Genomic DNA, 21,389 nt, shown 5'->3' with positions numbered 1-21,389 from the left:
TTTATTTATTTTCTTTTTGGCAAGTACTAAGTGGTGATAAAGAAGCTTTCAACAAATGGAACCTTTACAATGAATTTTTCTGTAGTACTAACACATGGGCAAATAATTTTCAACACTAAGATTTATGACAAGCCACCCTTCAACATTTGTTTTTTCTATTTTATATATATAGGAGCATACATCAGTTCATTTGCATCACTTAAATCATTGATATCTTAGAATCCCATATATATATCCTTGTATTGTAGCGGTAAAAGCATGTAATAATTGGATGTAACCAAATCAATAGAGATACTAACAATTAGTTAGGATGAGAAATCATGTGTTTAGAATAGAAGAGACAAAATTCGAGTCATTAGATAAATAGGAACTCTACAATTTATGTATACCAAACAGGGAAGCCTCCCTACATCTTTTTTTAGCTACAAAACCAGCAAACAATTTGCACAGAGCTTAATTACATCATCCTACCCTTCAACAAAAAGGCAACAAATTTGCACTTCACCCTAACTAAACATAAATAAACATACTAAACCCATCAACAAGAATGAATTTCATATATAATCAACATATATTCTCTCATTCAGAAACAAGACTTTGCCTTCAGATATCTTCTCCTCTAATCAGTTCAACCACATATTTTCCAGGTTTACGGTACTGGAGAGTTGACAAATGTGGTTGGAAGGCCCTTGCAAGAGATTTATAAAGATCTGTATCGGCAACCTGCAAAGGAAAACCGAACACAGTTAATTATATTCTACAAACAAACATATATAACCAAATATTTGTATATGTCATCAAAGTGTAAGTTGCTAGTTTCCTTATGAAAAAAAAAAAAAAAAGCAAATAAGAAATGGTGACTCACCTTTGTGGTCTTTAAAGCTGTTTGGATCACATAATTACCAAATTGATCTCGAGCAAGTTCTAGAAGTTTGTTGCTCTTTATAAGCTCTTCAACCACATAACGCATCCCTTCTCTGGACAATCTTATGCATTTCTCAACTACGTGGCTGCCAGTTTGTGTCGTTGAGAGCTGTATATAGTTGCCTCGGAGACGAGTGCAAATATCAAGAGTAAGATCATGGTTATGGAGTCCTAGGACATGTTGCACCACAAAGTTCCTGGACAAATTAAGACCATCAACAACACAAATGAGTTTAGTTTACCTAAACAACACGATTACATAATTGCATGAAAATTAAGTGGTCTTGCTTCTAGGATATGAAATGTTGAGATTGATACGTACCCTGAAGGATCATACGAAAGGAAAACAGAGTTACTCGAGATAATGCTTAGGAGGTACTGTCTGTGATCACCTGTTATGCAATTAATGCAATCATTCAGGGATACACATCCCTCTGGGTGTGTAGCTAATGACATACAATTCCTTATCGCTTCTCCATATAATACCTGAGATCAAATGATTGTTATGAATTCATGATACTACGAGATCTTAAATAAAAGCTTAATTTTCAACTTCAATTGCATATTGTTTTGTGAATTTTGATTTGGTCAGTTTATAGTTAACTGCATATAGTGGAAAATAACCTCAGGGAAACACAGGAGAATAAAATTACCTCATTCGTCTTATAATCCAATCCAACCAAACACTGAGTAATAACACGCTTGCCTGTTTTATTGATCATCAATTCATAAAATCCGGTAGATAGGGCTGCTGTCAGCTTTAAGGCCGAGGGTGACTTCTTCAGCTGTCTGATGAGTTTCAGAATTGAATATGAGCTGTTAAACAAGTTATGCCATTAGTCAAGCTCAATATAATAAGAATGTTAAAATAAAACCAAGTTAACCAACTGTTTAGGATGTGAATACTCACCCATATTGATTTAATGCTGCCTCCTTAAGTGAATGGGGTCGTAAGATAATGTTTTCCACAATCAATTGCAACTGCATTTTGCCTGCGTATGATTCCACTAATTTGTCAAAGACATGATGTCCTTGTTGGTCCATCATCAGCTCAAACATAGAGTCTAGTACGCTCAAAAGTATGAGATCTGCATAATAAATGTCAGATTTCAAAAGATCCTGCAACTGTCTGGAGCATTCTTTATCTTTAGCCAACGTGACTATGTATCCAGTCGGTAACTCAGGTCTTGGTTCACACCAGTCTCCAACATAATTATTCTGATTCGTTGAACCATAATACCCGCCATTATTGAAATAACCAGTATCATAGCTTGTAGTAGCACCAAATTGATGCCGAGTAGCACTACTACTGGCAGACAAATTTTGATTTTCTGGATAAAAATACTGATTCCCACTCACCATATAATTATTTTCCCTCCCGAAGACAGTACCGGCTCCAACATTCAGAGCAGAATTCTGGTTCCAAAGCAGACCACCTTGTCCTAGAAATATAACCAACCAAGAAAATTAAACCCTTATATATAAATAGAAATATAAGCAACAAAGAAAATTGAACCCTAGTGCAAGAAACACCCTCCTTGGAGCAAGAAACACCCTCCTTTTGCAAAAAAATCCCTGCTGAATTTTTTGGTGCAAATTTCCCCCTAATGAGTCATTTTGACTAAATTGTTTTTTTATTAAAAAACCCAAAATGCCCTCCCTGCTTTCGCCCTCATGGCACTTCACTTTCCTTCCTCGAACGGTTACAACTCACGAATTTATTTCAACCAAGCTTCCAAGGATTGCCGACCCAATCAATCTAAACCCAATCTTTCGACTCCGCCGCCACAAATTGCCGATGCAATCAATCCGTTCCTCCGTGGTCACCGGAATCCATGGATCCCCATGGCCGCGGATGAGGTATGTGCGACGGGCAGCGATGAATAAGTGAGGTTTTGTTTTTTATTTTATTGTGGGTTCAACTATGGTGGTGGTTGTGGTGGGAGTGGGGAATGGCGATGGTGATGGTGGCCAAGGCCGTGGCGGTGGTGGTGACGAACTGACGATGGGGCTGAGTTGTGGCAGTGGTGGTGGCTATGGCTGTCGCAACGCTGTGGGGATGGTGGCTGTGATTTGGCAGTGGTGAATATGTGCGTTTTGCAGAGAGGATTCGAAGAGAGAGGGGACTAGACCCAGTACTGCTTGGGGTCCTTGATCCGCCACTGAGACGCTCTCTCTCTCTAACCTCTCTCTCTCTCTTTGCAAACAAAAATCTACAATCCTCTAGTAGCCTTAGAAACTTAGCGCTTTGATTTGATACAAATTTAAAGATAGATATATATTTATGTGCATGCGCATATGTATGTTATATATACAAATAATTAAACAGACATACAGTACAGACATTCGTGTGCAGCTCCAATCAACAATCAATCCGTTCCTCCGTGGTCGCCGGAATCCATAGATCCCCATAGTCGCCGATGAGGTTTGTGCGATGAATAAGTGAGGTTTTGTTTTTGATTTTATTGCGGGTAATGAGCTAATCATGCCGAAATACACGGGTGATTGTTGGGGTGGAGATGACAGCGGTACTTTGGCGGGTAGGGATGGTGGTGATTGCGGGGTGGGTATGTGGTGGTGTAACTGGGCCGACTTTAATGGGTTCAACTATGGTGGTGGTTGTGGTGGGAGTGGGGAATGGCGATGGTGATGGTTGGGGTGGGAGTGGCAGTGGTGGTGAAGATGGGGCTGTGTTGTGGCAGTGGTGGTGGCTATGGGTGTCGCGACTGCTGTGGGGATGGTGGTTGTGATGTGGCGGCGATGAAGATGTGGGTTTTGCACAGAGAATTTTTGCTTATATCAGCAGAGCAAGAGGGCATTTTAATTTGGGTTTTCTATAAAAAATAATTTGCTCAAAATGACTCATTAGGAGCCAAAAAAAAAAAAATTCAGCAGTTTTTGAACCTAAAAATTAATATGGTTTTTTTTGCACCTCCGGTGTTTCTTGCACTTAATCCTATTTAATATATTCAAATTCTTGCACAGATATAAAATATGTTACCAAATACTAAAGATATTGATATTAGGAATTACCATGTGCATTGCTAGGATGTTGATGATATCCCCAGATACTATCCTGAGCAGTTGACGGCAATGCAAAGAATTGTTGTCTGTCAGTATCTGAATTGGAAGACCAATTATCAGAGCTTCTTATGGAACGCGTATCCACTACTTCCCTTTGAATTTGATCTGCAGAGGTGTTAGAAGATGAGCCTCCTGCAGTGCCATTGAAGACAATATTGTTGCCCTCGTCAGAAATATTACTATTATTAATTACATGCTTGTTACACGCCCTAATTACTTCACCATCTTTCTCAAGGGCAAGATTGAGAAAAGAACTACTGAGAAGATCTTCTTCTTCTTCTTCTTCAAAGGAAGAAGTAATAAGGGTCATTGAATTGATTGGAGATTCACACCCCATGCTCTTAACTCTGATGGATCCAACTTTGCAAGAACAAGAAGAATAGGCCTACAAGCTAAAGTAGCAACAAACAAGAAGAGAATCGGAATACAGGGAAAGTTTTCTAACTAAGAATGTAATGGTATCATGTATTTATAGGAGAATGCAAAGTTGTTGGAAACCGACTAGGAGAGGAGTGGTTTTCAAGTTGAAAATTTGGAACCTTTTATTTCAGAATTTTATATTACATGGAATTAATAATTAGCAAATAAAAGAGGTTTTTTAAGCCTATCCTAAAGAAACAAGACTTGACTTGTTTCCCAAGTTCCATCTACAGGGAAGGTTTCCTTTTACAGAGTGAAGACCGTACGGAGTATATATGGGATTTCGCGCGTTTCCTTTGTTGTTATAAATAAGCTGGATACTTTTTAGTAAGTTTGATAACTTCGATTAGAAGTAAAAAGCATCGCGGCCCAGCCCATGTAATGATTTGCAGGTTATAATTGCGTCTCACTGTATCATATCATAGTAAACATTGTATGAAATAGTCTAAAAATCTTGAAAAGGGTAAATGACTAATCAAAAACAATATGAATTACAAAACAGATTATTAATAAAATAAATCTAATTATTTTTTCAAAAGTTATAAAATAAATCTAATTATATCTCACGATCATCTCAAAGATATGTTGCTGGAGGTGCTGCTGCCTATAGCTTATTGACATTCTTCTTCTGGAGTCGATCATTCCTGCACAAATCACAATGGGTCAAGACGTTTTCCAAGGTTCTTACGAGTGAATCTCTTGGATTCAGTCTTATAACATTAAATGCATCTAATGACATCTCAAATTGCAGAGATTTGTATACCTATGGCCTCGAGCTGCAAAGAAGCAAAAAATTACAAAAGAATAGAGAGGTCAGAACTTAAAACTGGGAGATATATCCAGAGTTGGCAAAGGAGCAGAGTATATCTGCTGATTGAAGAGTGCTCCTCGCTCCTTGCAGATACCTTTGGCAACTTCTTGGAATTCATCAAGCAGCTTTTAGCAAACAAATTGGTGGGAACTCATCAACCAATCCGAATTGACAAATAGAAGGAACATTCTTTATATGTTTCCCCGTCAGAATGAATTCTGAATAAAACCCGTTAACACATGAAAAACGAATAGAGTATGATTAATTAAATAATAGCATAGTTAACAAAACAGCCACAGCTTTCTGTGCACAATATTAAGGCAGTGGCATCAGAAAAAATGTAGAGATAAAAAGCTAATAAAATCTCTAATAACATCTACCCCAAAAGGCTGGTCACTGTACATCACAATGAACAAGTTCCAATGGTCTACACTCTACAATGACAGAAAACAAAATACTGATTGAGAAATAGTGTCTGTATTGCAAATGTAGTAAACAATGTACAACTGTATGACCAACCAACTGGATTTGGTATCAGCAGCACCCCAAAAACAGCCGAGAGTGAGAAATATAATAGAACAAATGACTCCAGAACTGAAAGATACAAAACTAAAGGAAATAAATAACACTATTAAACAAGTATTAAATTATCTAAATTGAAAAGCAATTTCTCTTGAGACGGATACAAACAAGCAGTGCAGTCTGGCATCTGCTTGATGCATATGAACAGGATGACAGAAACTAAATTTTTGCTTCAAACCATAAGAGCTTCATCTGAAGATGAAGAGATGGATAATTCGTGCGTTAAATCATTTGAGCGTGCTATTCAGATATTCACTGAATTTAAATCACACTCCAGTATGAAGCCCATTGCTGAGGAAGAAAGGAGCCATAAGGAAATTCGAACTCTTCCCACATCTCTTGTTTGTTCTGACAATGGAATTTTAAAAAATCACCATATGGATCAAGAAATGGTTTGCAGCCTTCTCCAAGGACTTCATTTGCCAATAATTTGAAAGGATGTCACACTCGAAACCAATATGAAAGAAGGGCAGCTGATTTTGGCGGCAAAAGTAAGGAAAACAGGATTAATATGGATGGAAGAGAAGTAGGTTCTACTGGCAAGAATGTGTTTGCTTCTCCACTTCCTGCTAGGGAAATTCCTAAAGTTTCATTTACACAGCCCAGATGTTCACGGTCATTCAGTAATGGAGATCAGAGGAGGGAATTGATGGGGATGATGCGGTTGGTGGCTGTAATTGTAAATTATCATTTGAGCAACTACTGAAAATGTACAATTACAGGCCAACCAAAATCTTGATAGACAATTACCAGGTTCCACAAATGGACTGTCGAAAGCAATATTGTAGAAGTTAAAACGTTGTTCATCATCTACTAGACAATTACCAGGTTCCACAAATGGACTGTCGATAGCAATATTGTAGAAGTTAAAACGTTGTTCATCATCTACTAGTCAAGATTGGAGAAATCGGGCAAAGGGAACTCATGCTGAAGGAACAATGGATCCATTCTACGGTCTATTGTTATTGGAGACTTGAAGATGAATTCATGGGAAACTGGTGGGCAGAAGAAATTGGCAATGAAATACAGTAACTTGCCGATGGAATCAGCAGTTGATGTTAATTATATGAGAGCAACGGAAGCTTCCTCTGATGGAGTTTGGGATCGGAGCTCCAAAATTACTATTGCAGGCAGTGTGGGGTTGAAAAACTCCAGAGCCTAAGCCAGCCTACTGCAGCAAACCTGGAACACCCCCAGGAATTCTCTACGTGTAAAAGTAAGAAGAGTTGGGCAGATATGGTTGAAGAAGATGAACAAGGGATGTTAGTTGGAAATTCTGATTTTCCAGAAAGTACATGGGTTCACCACCCATCTCAAGAATCATCATATTCTTTCCATACTCCAAGCAAGTGTTCTGATGATTGGAATGGTGGTGAAGAATTTAATAATGTAAATTTGAATTCCAACATAAGTAGTCAAACATATTGTCCACTGGATCAGATTGAGAATCTAAGCCAAAAGATTGAATCATTCAATATGGAAGATGGATATTTCAGCCAACCTTAGAATGATGCTTCATCAAGGAATCAAACAGTGCGATGTTCTCTATATTTTGATCAGAACAAGAAGCCAGACATAGCAGATAGCTACTTTTCGTCACCATTGCCAAAGAAGGTCTTGAATTTTGAAGGTCATAGCTCTTTGCTGATTTAATGAAAGGAAATGCACTTCGGGGAGTGGTATAAGATGGATGAGGAGAAACAGATTGCAGGTTTTCCAGGGAGATAACTCCGGAAAGTCCACGACCTTGAACTCAATGTTCTATTAGACAGAAAAAAAAGAAAATCAAAATTCTATACCAACTTCACTGGTTTTACCTGTTTTAGTTTGTTCTGATCCACTTGCCTTTATTCGGTGTTCATTGTGTGTTATGCTGCATGTTTTGTACATATTTGAGTAATACATATATTCATTTACTTTAATGAAGATTATCATTTTGAATTCTTACATTTCAAAAAAAAAAATGGAGTTGATTAGACAAGATTTTGTGAATCATTATCAGAATTTATTTAAGTGATCATCTGCAATCTAATTCTTCTCTTTCCATTGAACCTAGTCTAAAATGATCTTTGGAAGATGATCAATATTTGGAAAGTCAAGTTGCAGCAGTTTTGGGGGATTATGGGAAAAGATGTTAGTGCTGTCCAATTTCTCTTCTCCAATTCCAAACTGTCTTAAAAGGCATTAATTCTTCCTTTACATGTCTGATCCCTTTGACAAATAACTGTATCAATGATTCAGATTACAGACCTATCTCTTTATGTACCACAATATACAAGAGCATCACAAAGATTATGGCTACATGATTGAGTTCTGTTTGGGCAAGCTGGTGGGTTGTGAACTGTAACGACCCACTCCACCACATGATATGATATTGTCCGCTTTGGGCCTGAGCCCGCACGGTTTTGCTCTTGAGCTTCACCCCAAAAGGTGAAGTGCTTATATGTAAGTGTGTCATCTCCAATTGGTATGAGGCCTTTTGGGTGAAGCCCAAGAGCAAAACCGTGCGGGCTCAGGCCCAAATCGGACAATATCATACCATGTGGTGGAGTGGGTCGTTACATGAACAAACAGCTTTCATAAGGGGAAGAAGATTTCATGATAATATCATCATGGTGAATGAACTTTTGAGAGGTTTTGACTCTTCTAAGGTGAAACCTTCTATGGCCTTCAAAATAAATCTCAAAAAAGCATATGATTCAGTGGCCTGTTCCTTTTGTTTAAAGTCCTCAAGGCTGTTGGATTTGGGGCTAAATGGGTGGGTTGGGTCAGAGTGTAACGACCCTAACTGATGCCAAAATTTAAAAAAAATTCGGCATAACCTCCCCTAAAAATGGGCCTTCAACAACCTGTCCCAATACACAAAACACATAAAATCATCTAGCATCCCATTCATCCGTTCATTATACCTTAACATAGTTCCTTTCATGGTGGAACATCCACACACCAATTAATCTAAATTATCATAATTACAATCCCAAAATATAGTTACAATAACAAGGGTTCACGAATCTCTATACCAAATATAACAAACTAAGATTTTACAAAAATATGGGACTTAATACAAAAATAGCAAAAAGAAGTCTTCTAATTCAAATTAGGCCTGTGGTGGAAAGTCATCCGCCACTTCTTTCCCGTTTCCTGAAAAAAATTATTAAATAATAAGGTGAGCAAAAAGCTCAGTAAGTAGCACTTAAGACACGCATCTTGTGTCCTTGTGAATCCATACAAAGAATAGATCAATAGGAATGGGGATCATACAGTGTCGGGATAATACAACATTTCAACCAAACTCAAGTGCAAACAATGCAATGCCATGGAATGCAAATGCATGCAGATGTCGCTCCCCATTTTCACATTTCAAAACCATCACTTTCAAACTATTAATATAACCCGTCCTTTGGTGACCCCGCAGCGGCACAAGAGGAGGATTGGCTAGTGTCCCTGACCCTTGGTACCCCTGCGGCGTCATTATGGGGCCCAGCTAGCTCAACCACGCTAGGGCGACTCCCTAGTCCCCTCTAGGCTATATTAACACTCCGGCCCTTTGGCACCTCCGCGGCGACCGGGTTTTCATAAAACCATTTCGTAAAAACTCTTTTCCCAAAATTTCCCTTTTTGTTTCAAGCAAATTCTCCTATTTCATGCAAACCCAATGGTATGTACATGTATATATATCCCATGCTTTCAATATTATGGCATTTAGAATTTTACACCACATAATTAAGCATACATCATATTTAACATCTCCAAATGAATTATCAAAACATTAAACACAACAAGACAACCTCTAAGCATGCTTTTCTACTCATTCATAATCATGAATTTTTCTAAACATCATTTATATAATCATTGAAACAATTAACTTCCAAATTAAACATGCTTGTCACAACAAGAGAGATATAATTCACAATGGAGCAAGAAAAACATGGATTAAGAGCCCCTACCTCTAAATTGAACAAAACCCTTGAAATTGGGTCTCTAAACTCGAATGCACAAATGAGCACCAAAACTGAAATTGTTAGTACAACCGCGTAGAGCTCGTCGTGGGCTTCGTTTTGCCTCAAATGGCACTTAAAAACACAAAGAGATGAGGGACTAATCAAAAGTTGAAGGTTGTAAAAGAAAAAAAGAAAACAGGCATCGAGAGAGAGAACTGCCGAGAGAGAAAACTGGTTGAGGAAAAAAAGATGGGTCTGTAAATGCCGAATTTTTTTTAAATTTTGGCATCAGTTAGGGTCGTACCAAATTTGGTATCAGAGCGATGGTTCGAATACCATTAGGACGACGGGTAGAGGCTTGCCTAGGGTTGTCTGGGAAGTCATTTGCATTGTTATTTCCTTGTTTGGAAAAGTGTTTTGCTATGTGAAAAAGCATGCTTAACTGCTTACGTGCTTATGTGTTTATATACTTACATTAATGTGTTCATTGCATAGTATTACATGCTAAATGTGTGTACAGTATGTTTTTGCGTTGGGTTGTTCACGGTTGGACTTTAGTGTTATCGTTATTAAATTGTTTCCTTTGTTTTATAGAACGATGTCACGGCGTAAGGAAATCAGGGAAGTTGGCCCTAGACCGACTAGGGGTGATGTTGGCGAGAGCTCCAGCTCCAATCCGGAGGAGCTAAATGATGAGGACACACTTCTTAGGGACTTGATTCCCCCGAGAACTATCCCCACAAGGAGGGATAATGTTGAAGCACCCGTAGAAGTGGATGAAGGTTCTGTGGCACTGGAGTTTAATCGTTTGTTGCAAAATGTCGTGAGGGCAACAATTGCTGCTCAGTCGCAGTCGGCACCACAACCTACAGTTCAAGTTGAGGAGACGCCAGCTCGGAAGCGTCTCAAGATTATTAAGGGGTTTTCTCAGCTGATGCCGGTTATGTTTGAGGGCGGTGCGGATCCAATGATAGCAGATGACTACATGGAGCAAGTTGAAACTCAATTGACTTCTATGGATGTGACAGAGGATCATTTGAAGATCATCCTAGCTACTTATAAGTTTGCTAAGGATGCTAAATTATGGTGGAAGTCGGTTACGAGCCGATACAAGGTGGAAGAGATGAGTTGGGACAAGTTCAAGGAATTGTTTTATGAAAAGTACTTTCCGCTTTCCAAAAGATGGGAGTTACAAGACCAGTTTCATAACCTTATCCAAGGGAGCATGTCAGTGGCAGAATATGAAAACAAGTTCACTTCACTTTCTCGCTTTGCTCCAGAAATGGTGAGAGATGAAGTTAACAAGACTCGGAAGTTTGTTTCTGGTCTTAATGATCGGATAAGGCCGTTGATCACGGCACAGTTCATTAAGGTTTACTCTGAAGCAGTGGAAAGGGCTTTGATGCTGGAAGCTGATAATAAAGAGAATGATGCAAGAAGAGAGCAGTTGAAGCAAAAGAGGGGTGCAGGGCCATCTTCAGAAGGATCTTCTTGGAAAAGGAACAGGGGCGGTCCATCTCAGTTTCAGGGACAGCAGTCTGTACGATCTGCTCCTACCACTCCGTTGCCAGCTGGGTCTGATAGGAATGCAGTTGTTTGCTTTCAATGTCAGCAGCCTGGGCATTACAAGTCCAGTTGTCCTATGAGATTGACTTCAGTTTCTTCAGCTCCGAAGGCTTGTTATGGGTGTGGTCAGCAGGGCCATATGATTCGGGACTGTCCGAGTCAGGGAGCAGGCACCACTAGTGGCAGAGGGTCACGGCATAGGCCGTTACAGTCGGCTACGGTTCAATCAGGTTTCAGACCACCGCCGCCGCCGCCACCACAGCCTGCCTTATCTTCTCAGGGTTCACGACCAGCTAGGAGGGATACTCCTACTGTGTCGGCACAACAGTCTGGTGTTCAGATTAGTGGTTCACAGGCACAGGCACCGCAGGGGCGTGTCTTTGCCCTTGCATCATCGACTGATGCATCTCCTGGATCTTCAGTTCTCCGAGGTATATTTCCAGTGTTTGGTTCTTGGGCCCGTGTTTTGTTTGATTCTGGTGCATCTCACTCTTTCATTTCATCATCATTTGCACTTGCATCGGGATTAGAGGTCAGTTTTATGGATCGGGCGTTATGTGTTGATACGCCAGTTGGAGTTTCAGTGTCTTTAAGCCGAGTCGTGAGGGACTGTTCCATTGTTATAGCCAGGCGGACTTTTGTGTTTGACCTTATCCTCCTAGAAATGACTAGCTTTGATGTCATTCTCGGGATGGATTGGTTAGCTTCTTTTCATGCCACGATCGACTGTTTCAGAGGAAGGGTTACAGTTTGTACTCCAGAGGGAGACTGTTTCTTTTTCGTGGGAGATCGGAGTGATTCCCACATTTCATCGTTTTATGGAATTCGTAGACAGAGTCGTGGTGATTACTTTTTGGCTACCCTTATAGCCGAAGAGGATGATGTTGTGGAAGAATATTATCCTGCAGTTGTTCGTGATTTTCTGGATGTGTTTCCGAAGGATTTGACAGAGTTGCCTCCACACCGAGAAGTGGAGTTCTTTATTGAGTTAATGCCAGGTACCGCGCCGATTTCTATGGCACCATATCGTATGGCACCAGTTGAATTGGAGGAATTAAAAAGACAGCTTGATGATTTGAGGATGAAAGGTTTCATCCGACCGAGTGTGTCACCATGGGACGCACCGGTCTTGTTTGCTAAGAAGAAAGATGGTTCTTTAAGATTGTGCATCGATTATCGGAAGTTGAATCGCGCCACCATCAAGGACAAGTATCCTTTGCCAAGGATAGATGATTTATTTGATCAGTTGAGGGGAGCCAGTTGTTTCTCCAAGATTGACTTGAGGTCTGGTTATTATCAGTTGCGAGTTAGGGATGAGGATATCCCGAAGACAGCATTCCGTACACGGTATGGACACTATAAGTTCCTTATTATGCCTTTTGGCTTGACTAATGCTCCAGCGGCATTCATGGACTTAATGAACCGCGTCTTTCACGATTACTTGGACTAGTTTGTGGTAGTTTTCGTGGATGACATTCTTGTGTATTCACGATCTCGGGAGGAACACAAGATCCATTTAAGTATTGTTTTACAGATTTTGCGGGAGCACCGGCTGTATGACAAATATGAGAAATGTGAGTTTTGGCTACAAGAGGTGAAGTTTTTGGGACATGTTGTTTCAGAAGGCGGAGTGTCTGTTGATCCATCAAAGATTGAAGCTGTTTTGAATTGGGAGCAACCCAAGAATGTGTTTGAGATCCGTAATTTTCTTGGTCTAGCGGGTTACTACTGGAGATTTGTGAAAGATTTCTCCCGTTTGGCAGCGTCTATGACCCGTTTAACCCGGAAAGGGATTAAGTTTGCATGGAATGAAGCCTGTGAGTCATCTTTCCAGGAATTGAAGACAAGATTGACTACGGCTCCAGTGTTGGTGATACCTGAGCGTGGCTTGGGTTATGTGATCTATTGTGATGCTTCACGTGATGGTTTAGGGTGTGTGTTGATGCAGGATGGTAGAGTAGTGGCTTATGGGTCTCGACAGTTGAAGACTCACGAGTACAACTACCCTACTCATGATTTGGAGTTGGCGGCATTTGTGTTTGCTTTGAAGTGTTGGAGACACTACTTGTATGGTGAAAGATTCGAGGTGTACTCGGATCATAAAAGTCTCAAGTACCTTTTCTCCCAAAAGGACTTGAACAATAGACAGAGAAGATGGGTTGAATTCTTGGAAGATTATAACTTTGACTTGCAGTATCATCCGGGCAAGGCAAATGTGGTAGCAGATGCCTTAAGCCGAAAATCTCGTGGAACTTTGGCCTGTCTGGTTATTCGAAAGTGGAAGATGCTTAAGGATTTGACAAAGATGGGATTGTATTGTTTTGATGATGATGTTGACAGCGAGCCGGCATTCTTGTTTAGTCTTATAGCTCAGCCTACTCTTGTTGTACGAGTGATTGAGTCACAGAGACAGGACCCGGATTTAGATGCCATTCACGCTTTGATATCCAGTGGTGAGACAGTGAAAGATTGGGCTTTGTATACAGATGGGGGTCTACGGTTCAGGGGTTTATTGGTGGTTCCTACTGTTTGTCGTGAGGACGTCTTACGGGAGTTTCACACTTCCCGCTTTGCAGTTCATCCAGGTGGTACCAAGATGTATCACAATTTGAGACGTCAGCATTGGTGGAACGGGATGAAAAAAGATGTTGCACAGTTTGTGGCTAGATGCCTTACCTGTCAGCAGGTGAAGGCCGAGCATCAGAGACCAGCCGGTTTGTTGCAACCATTACCTGTAGCGCAATGGAAATGGGAGCATATTGCTATGGATTTTGTGACAGGTCTTCCAAGGTCACGAAGGGGCAATGAGTCCGTATGGGTCATCATTGACAGATTGACCAAGACGGCTCACTTTTTGCCTATTAAGGCAACAGATGATGCAGAGAAGCTTGGTGTTCTTTATGTGAAGGAGATTGTAAGGTTGCATGGAGTTCCAGTAACCATTGTTTCAGATAGGGATGCTAAGTTCACTTCGAAGTTCTGGGAAGGACTTCAAGCAGCGTTTGGCTCAACGTTGCACCTGAGTACGGCATTCCATCCACAAACTGACGGTCAGTCGGAGCGTACTATCCAGATTTTGGAGGATATGCTTCGGGCATGTGTGCTTGACTTGGTTGTAGTTGGGAGGATCACCTTCCACTTATTGAATGTACCTACAACAACAGTTATCAGGCAAGCATTCAGATGGCTCCATTTGAGGCGTTGTATGGTAGACCTTGTAAGTCTCCTGTTTATTGGACTGAGGTAGGCGAGACAGCCGCCTTAGGACCTGACATTGTACTCGAGACTACTGAGAAGATTAAGTTGATAAGACAGAGGTTACTTACAGCTCAGAGCCGACAGAAGAGTTATGCGGATAAGCGGAGACGGTCGTTATCCTTTGAGGTGGGAGACCACGTTTTTCTTCGGGTTTCTCCACAGAAAGGATTGATAAGATTCGGGAAAAGTGGCAAGCTGTCGCCACGATTCATTGGACCGTTTGAGATTTTGGACCGTGTAGGAGAGGTTGCCTACAGACTTGCTTTGCCACCACAGTTGGATAGGGTCCACAATGTTTTCCATGTATCGATGTTACGGAAGTACGAGCCGGATCCATCTCACATTTTGAGTTGGGTTGATGTAGACATTGATGAGAATGTTTCTTACGAGGAAGGACCAGTTCAAATTCTTGACACACAACAGAAGGTGTTGAGGAACAAGACGATACCAATGGTGAAAGTACTTTGGAGACACCACGGAGTCGAGGAGGCTACTTGGGAGCTTGAACAGGAGGTTCGTTCCAAGTATCCAGAATTGTTTTCTTCCTCAGGTATGTCTTGATTTCGGGGACGAAATCTTTTAAAGTTGGGGAGAATGTAACATTTATGGCATGTTATATATATATATATATATATATATAATGTTACATGCCATAAATGTTACACAGAGAGTGTCTTACCACATCATTTTTTTGTTTTGATAAATGATTCCCCTGCAAGATATTTTCAACCTAAAAGAGGGTTGAGACAAGGTTTCCCTTTGTCTCCCATCCTTTTCACTCTTGTTACTGAATATTTCTCTTCTACGATTGCAAATGAAGGGAATAATGGAGGCTTTTGCTATTGTAATGACGATGGGTTGGCTTTCTCTCACTGCTTTTATGCAGATGACCTATTCATTATCTCTAAAGCTAGTGTGAAATCAGCCAAGAATGTTATTTTCTAAATCTGTTATAAGGAAAAAGGTGCTGTGCAGAACTTTAAACATGAAATGTGGCTCTTTGCCCATGACATATCTTGGTCTGCCTATAATGAGTAGAGATTTGAAACATCAAGATTGTAAAGCTCTTCTTGATAAATTTGTTGTTAAGATGAATGGGTGGAGCTCTCTCAGTTTATCCTTAGCAGGTAGATTGGAATTAATTAGAGCCGTGACTTATGACTTATCAAGAAAAAAATTCGAGCTGTGATTTATGCAATCATCCATTATTGGAGTGCTGTCGCTGCTGTGTTTAAGTTACCTGCTGCAACTATCCATGCTATTGAAAAAATTAATAAAAAATTTCATTCGTGGCTGCTATATGAAATCCAAAAAACTCCATTCGCTACAGTGGAATAGAGTAGCTTGTCCAAAGGCTGAGGGGGTTTTTGGTATTAGGAGGGTGGTTGAGATGGACTGGGCTGCTAAGTGTTGTTTATTCTGGGATCTGATTCAAGATAAGGGCAGCATGTGGATTCCTTGGCTGAAAATCTTTATGTCAAATCTGGATCTATTTGGTCTTGTGTTGCTAGACAATCTCATTCCATGTTCCGGAAACATCTTCTTGAAGTCAGAGAATTCATGGCCGATACAGTTCACTTTCAGATTGGGGATGGTCAAAACTTGAAGTTATTCTTAAATCCTTGGTGGGAGGGTAAATATCTGTTGCAATTCTTTGGTTATAGGATCATCAGGCAGATGGATCTCAAGAAAGAAGCCTCTATTAGAAATGTTATCCAAAATGGCAGATGGTGTAAACCAAGGTTTATGGCTGAAGAAATAATTTGACATTTGGAATTTATTTGTTAATATTCCTATTAGACAAGGTTCAGATTTGATCAACTGGAAGCATGGGAATGCATCTTTCAAGTCTTTCTGGAAGTGTTATAGAATGACGCTCCTAGAAAGTATTGGGTTAAGTTAATTTGAAATGCGGAAAGACCAGCAGCTAGTGTGACTAAATGCTTGGCTTTGCAGAATTAACTTTCCACCTTATCAAACTTGTAGCACAGAGGTATCTGTGTCATTCCTATATGTCACAATTGTATGAGGGATGTTGATCTTGGGGAACATCTGTTTTTCAACTGCATGTTTGATAAAGAGACTTGGAAATGGATTGCTGATCTATTTAACTGGAATTTGGAACAATGTGCAGAGTTTTGATCACCTTGTAAAATGGTTCAACAATCAGTCATATATTAATTCACAAGGTAGTAAGATTCTGAGATTAACCTTTTTTTTTTCGAAGGGTAGATTCTGAGATTAACCTTTACATTCAACATTTGGCACCTAATGTGGTCTAGGAATCAAAAGAGTTCATCATGATATTCAATTTCTCCTTCTAAAGTTGCACGATAGGTCATTTGGAATATGGTTGACACTTTGGGGATGCGTTTACAGGATCTGGTGGGAATTTTCACGTGCTGATTATAGGGATTTTGATGATTGTTATTGTATTTAGAGATGGGCTGGGTGGTTGTGTTATAACTTATAAGAGTGGTTTGCTAATTCTTTTGCTGGCTTTTCCTTTCTTTTATTGCTGTTAGCTAACTTTTGGAAATGGGATTTTTTTTAATTCTTTTATGTTTCTAAAGAGGTATGCCTCTCTGTTATTTGTAAGTTTGGTTGTTTGTTAAACAAAGAAGCTTAGGAGAAATATATATATATACTAAAATTGCAAAAATTATGTAGTAAGTCAAGGCTGCATTGATATACAAATTTGAATGATAACAATTCCCAACAATGAAGTGAAAAGAAACTTCCAGTCTGTATTTGATTTATTTATCAACAACCAAAAAGCAACCATGTCGCCACGATAGGAACACCTGGAACAATTATTCATTCAGAAATATCTCCAATATGTGATGGTTTAAGACAATCAAAAGCTAAGAGACCCTATAGCTGAGTAAAAAATAAGCCCAAAAGGATTTAAATTTACTAATAAAGAAGGCTTAAAAAGGTATAATCAAATCAAAATCTAAGGAATATATCAATCAGAACAGTGGCTCAAGTCAACCCAACAAAGCTGTTACTCAACATAAATCAAAACTGTGGATGGGATCATCTACTTGGTTTCCTTCTGTGTGCAAGGCATAGCGCTCTTGAGTATTTATTAAAAATTATATAACAATCAGAAAACAGCATTTGAAAAAAAAAAAAAACAGTGACCATTTCTGGACTAGTGGATCAAATAGTCTAGAAAATCCAAGATATATATATGCAAACCAGAAGTTGTTGTACATAAATGTCAAACTTGAAATAGGAAGATGCACTGCCAAGTTGTACTTTGATGAAAATAAAGAAATAAATAGGTAAAATAATTGTAAGGCAAGTGCACAATGTGATTACCTCAATTCAGGGTCATAATAATGTCTCCATCCCATGTCCATAATATGGTAAGTGTTCTGCTCTGCTTTAACCATGATAAGCCATACATGAAGGATTCAAACCAGTTAGCCAGCACTATTCCCAGTATGCCAACATAGTATTCCATCTGATAAGTCTAGGTATGAACATTTCAGACAGGTGCACTGTAAAATACAACATATTGAAGTGCTTACTTTTTCCAATGAAAATCAGGCCCATTACCATCTCCAGATCACCAACAGTCCAGCTTCTCCAAGACTACATACATTCTTATACGAATAACTCCTGGCAACCAATGACCAGCCAAAGTGGCAACCAAATGTATCCATTGATGCAACTTTCTGATCAAAGTGAAGTTACTAAACTGAAGCTTAGGAAGTCTACCTCTCCTCATTACCCTCTTTAACAAAATTGCTGACCAATATATACCAAGTGACATCATTAGGTGTAAACCCATTGGCAACACCTCTATTTAGAAGTAAATAGGCATCATCAAACATGCCCACTTTACACTGCGAACTAATCAAAGTGTTATAAGTGACGGCATCAGGACAAATTCCTTCAATTTGTAATTTGTCAAAGAGGTTCAGAGCTTCTCGAACATGCCCCACCTTGCATAAACCATTTATCAGGCTGTTATAGGTGACTACATCTGGTGTCAATCCTCTATGAATCATATCTCGCAGAAACTCAAGTGCATTTTGCACTTTTCCAGTTCTGCAAAGGCCATTGATTAAAATATTGCAAGATATATTACTGGGATTAAGTCCCTTCCTCATCATTTCCTCAAAGAATCCTAATGCTTTCTCAACAGCTCCATCCTTGCAGAGTGCCTTTATTAGGCTATTATAAGTAATGTCATCCAGTGGGCATCCTCTAAATAGCATATCATTGACCAGCTTTGTTGCTTCTTGGGTTTCATCTTTCTTAAGAAAAGCATGAATTAATGTGTTGTAAGTGACAGTGTTGGCAATAACACCCTCCAATAGCATATCTCGAAAAAGTCCCAAGGCATCTTCCATCTTATCAACCTTGCAAAACCCAAATATCAATGAATTAAATGTGAATATGTCAGGCTTACAACCTTTGCTCGACATGTCGGCAAACATTTCCAGAGCCTCGTGGACATTCCCCTCCTTGCATAGAGCAGATATTAAACAATTGTATCCTACTGTATTTAGACTAAGTCCTTTCACTGACATTTCATCTACAACATCACCAGCTAGTTTTAGTTGGCCTTGCTTGCAAAACCCATCAATCAAAATTGTATAAGTGATCACATTTGGCTTGCAACCCATAAACACCATCTCTTTCACCAATTCACGGGCAGAAACTAAATGTCCCCTTTTACAGAGACCGCGTATTAGTATGTTATATGTATAAACATCCGGGTTGCAGCCAATATTAAACATGCTTTTATTCAGAATAGCCTTGGCTTCATCAAACCGTCCATTTGTCACAAATCCATTAATCAAGGTATTAAACAAGACAATATTCGGGTTAGGCACTTTGTCGAACAGTGCCTTTGCTTCATCAATTTGTCTTTTTTTGCATAATGCATACATCAAAAATCCATAAGTTATAGCATCAGGAGTGAAGCCCCGAAGAAGCATCCGATCAACCAACTTTGCAGCCTCGTGAATCCGATAAACCTTGCAAAGACCATGGATAACATCATTGAAGGTATTGACGTCTGGTTTGCAGCCCATCAATAACATTTCTTCCAAAAGTGTCAATGCTTCATTCACTCTATTAACCTTGGACAGCGAGTGAATCAGAGTCTGGTAAACCACTGAATTTGGCACACATCCATGTTTTGTCATATCTCTAAGGAGTGAGCATGCAGAGTCCAACTCATTTATGGAACAAAGAGCTTTCATTACCACGGCAAAAGTGTATACGGTGGGAGAGATGCCCTTATTCAACATTTCATAAAAAACATTTGGGGCAACTTTAGGACAATTTCCAGTTACCAGTATATCCAATACAACATTGTAAGACCTAAATGTTGGTTCACAATAGAAAAGACTCCTCATGTCCAAAAGCAACCTAGTTGCTTGCCCAGGCAAACCAGCTTTCCCGTAATATTTCATGATCAATATGAAAAGAGATTCTCTAAAAACAATCCCTTCTTCTTTCATCTGCAATAATAATCTATCTATGATCTTAAACTCTCCGACCGCCCCTAGTTTATCTATAAGAGTGTAACATACATCAAAAGAATGACAATAGCCCTTCTGTGTACCTGCCCACTGAAATAATTCCATTGATGTTGGCACATCAAGAGGGAGCGCGAGCAATTTACAAAGCTGATACGGGGTAATCCGATTAAGCGACTTTTGAAGCTTTTCAAGGTCAAAGGGTGCAAGTAATGTCTCCCATTCAGTCTCAGACTCTGACTTATGTTCATCAATGACAGAATCACCACAACTTGTGGTCTTGCCAGAAGAGCAAAATGTATGACTAGGGTTAATGCAAGAAAACTGCAAATTTCTGCATGCACGATTAGCAAGTTGTAATCTTTTAAGCATAACTTCAAACAGGTAGGTCAGAATAGAGCAAAATGGCCATTATCAGTACATAAACTGGAAATTTCTTAACTGATTCAACCCGTTTGGGCTGATTTGAGCTGCAAAATTACCATAGTGAAACAAAAATGAGTTATGTAGATACAAATATGCGTTAATATGCTATATATCATAAAAACAGCCAAATAGAAGAAAGAAGAAAGTATGAGAAGAAATGATATTTAAGACTTACCTCAATGGAAGAGGACTGTATATATAAAAACACGCGCAACATATCACCGTATCTGTGTGGATTTGAGAGAGAGACGAGAAGTGAGAGATGATATAATAGGAGTGTTTGGCTTTGACTGTACAGAGGGATCTCTTCCAGTTTGGATTTGGTTTAATCTTATTCCTTAACCAAGTCCTAGCCAGTGACGGAGTTATCGTAAACGGATCTGGTTCATGGAAATATATAAATTAGTATTCATATCTTTTCTTTTCTTTTTTCATTTTTTTTTTTTTCGTATTGTAATTTGTAAATCATTTATATCTTCCTCCCAAATGATGGATCTCACTTTTTAAATTAAATTTAACTACTTGCTTGAGGATAAAAATTTATATATACAGATATAGTGATACATGTTCTTTGTTCACGCGACATTAATAGAGTCTCAATGCGATTGTATCATGTACCATTTGTTCGGTCATAAAATGATTTTTTGAAGAAAAAAAACTCATTTTATCATTTTCTGATGTTCCCTTTTAAAATTTGTGAAATACTTTTTGGGTTAAAAATGAAATGTCACTTATGTGTTCCACTGTCACAAGTCACTTTGTAGATGAGCCTACCAGCAAGTTGGAAATGGAACAAGACGGAAGAGGGTGTGGAGTATAAACTAATGAGAATTTTGGATGGGGGACGTAACCACCCACTCCATTTATGTTACG

The 21,389-nt window shown here is 39.3% G+C and overlaps 2 protein-coding genes across 7 annotated transcripts; both read right to left on the bottom strand.

The window, feature by feature from the left end:
• Nucleotides 1-324: 324 nt before the first annotated feature.
• Nucleotides 325-2,344, bottom strand: LOC132267816 (pumilio homolog 12-like). Its single transcript, XM_059768824.1, has 6 exons — nt 2,284-2,344; nt 1,835-1,916; nt 1,578-1,740; nt 1,247-1,410; nt 866-1,121; nt 325-723 (listed from the first exon to the last, which is right to left on the bottom strand). Exons 2-6 carry the CDS (start codon nt 1,909-1,911, stop codon nt 604-606), a joined length of 780 nt encoding a protein of 259 aa, XP_059624807.1. The 5' UTR covers nt 1,912-1,916; nt 2,284-2,344; the 3' UTR covers nt 325-603.
• Nucleotides 2,345-4,006: 1,662 nt separating this feature from the next.
• Nucleotides 4,007-21,096, bottom strand: LOC132267734 (pentatricopeptide repeat-containing protein At5g64320, mitochondrial). Of its 6 annotated transcripts, none has more exons than XM_059768819.1 (5): nt 20,692-21,096; nt 17,914-20,560; nt 5,192-5,457; nt 4,996-5,072; nt 4,007-4,113 (listed from the first exon to the last, which is right to left on the bottom strand). In XM_059768819.1, exon 2 carries the CDS (start codon nt 20,460-20,462, stop codon nt 18,312-18,314), a length of 2,151 nt encoding a protein of 716 aa, XP_059624802.1. In that variant the 5' UTR covers nt 20,463-20,560; nt 20,692-21,096; the 3' UTR covers nt 4,007-4,113; nt 4,996-5,072; nt 5,192-5,457; nt 17,914-18,311. The 6 variants fall into 6 exon arrangements, with proteins under 6 accessions (XP_059624802.1, XP_059624804.1, XP_059624800.1 ...); XM_059768821.1 differs by lacking the exon at nt 4,007-4,113 and having other exon boundaries at nt 4,358-5,072; nt 17,914-17,974; nt 18,126-20,560; XM_059768817.1 differs by lacking the exon at nt 4,007-4,113 and having other exon boundaries at nt 4,358-5,072.
• Between the last annotated feature and the right edge of the window lie 293 nt (nt 21,097-21,389).

The sequence above is a fragment of the Cornus florida genome, unplaced genomic scaffold, assembly GCF_030987335.1.
Source record: "Cornus florida cultivar Cherokee Brave unplaced genomic scaffold, ASM3098733v1 CherokeeBrave_3.0.0_Hap2_Chr01, whole genome shotgun sequence".
In the NCBI taxonomy this organism is placed as follows: Eukaryota; Viridiplantae; Streptophyta; class Magnoliopsida; order Cornales; family Cornaceae; genus Cornus; species Cornus florida.
The sequence above is the reverse complement of the archived record's forward strand: the minus strand, read 5'-3'. Positions and strand labels throughout refer to the sequence as shown.

What these genes read in the sequence shown, in the direction of transcription:
- LOC132267816 (XM_059768824.1), bottom strand. Translation starts at nt 1,911, where the DNA reads ATGCAGTTGCAATTGATTGTGGAAAACATTATCTTACGACCCCATTCA. An exon ending in TGGATTATAAGACGAATGAG is followed by an intron (nt 1,411 to 1,577) that starts GTAATTTTATTC and finishes ATTTGATCTCAG; the next exon opens with GTATTATATGGAGAAGCGAT. An exon ending in CTTTCGTATGATCCTTCAGG is followed by an intron (nt 1,122 to 1,246) that starts GTACGTATCAAT and finishes TAATTTGTCCAG; the next exon opens with GAACTTTGTGGTGCAACATG.
- LOC132267734 (XM_059768819.1), bottom strand. Translation starts at nt 20,462, where the DNA reads ATGCTTAAAAGATTACAACTTGCTAATCGTGCATGCAGAAATTTGCAG.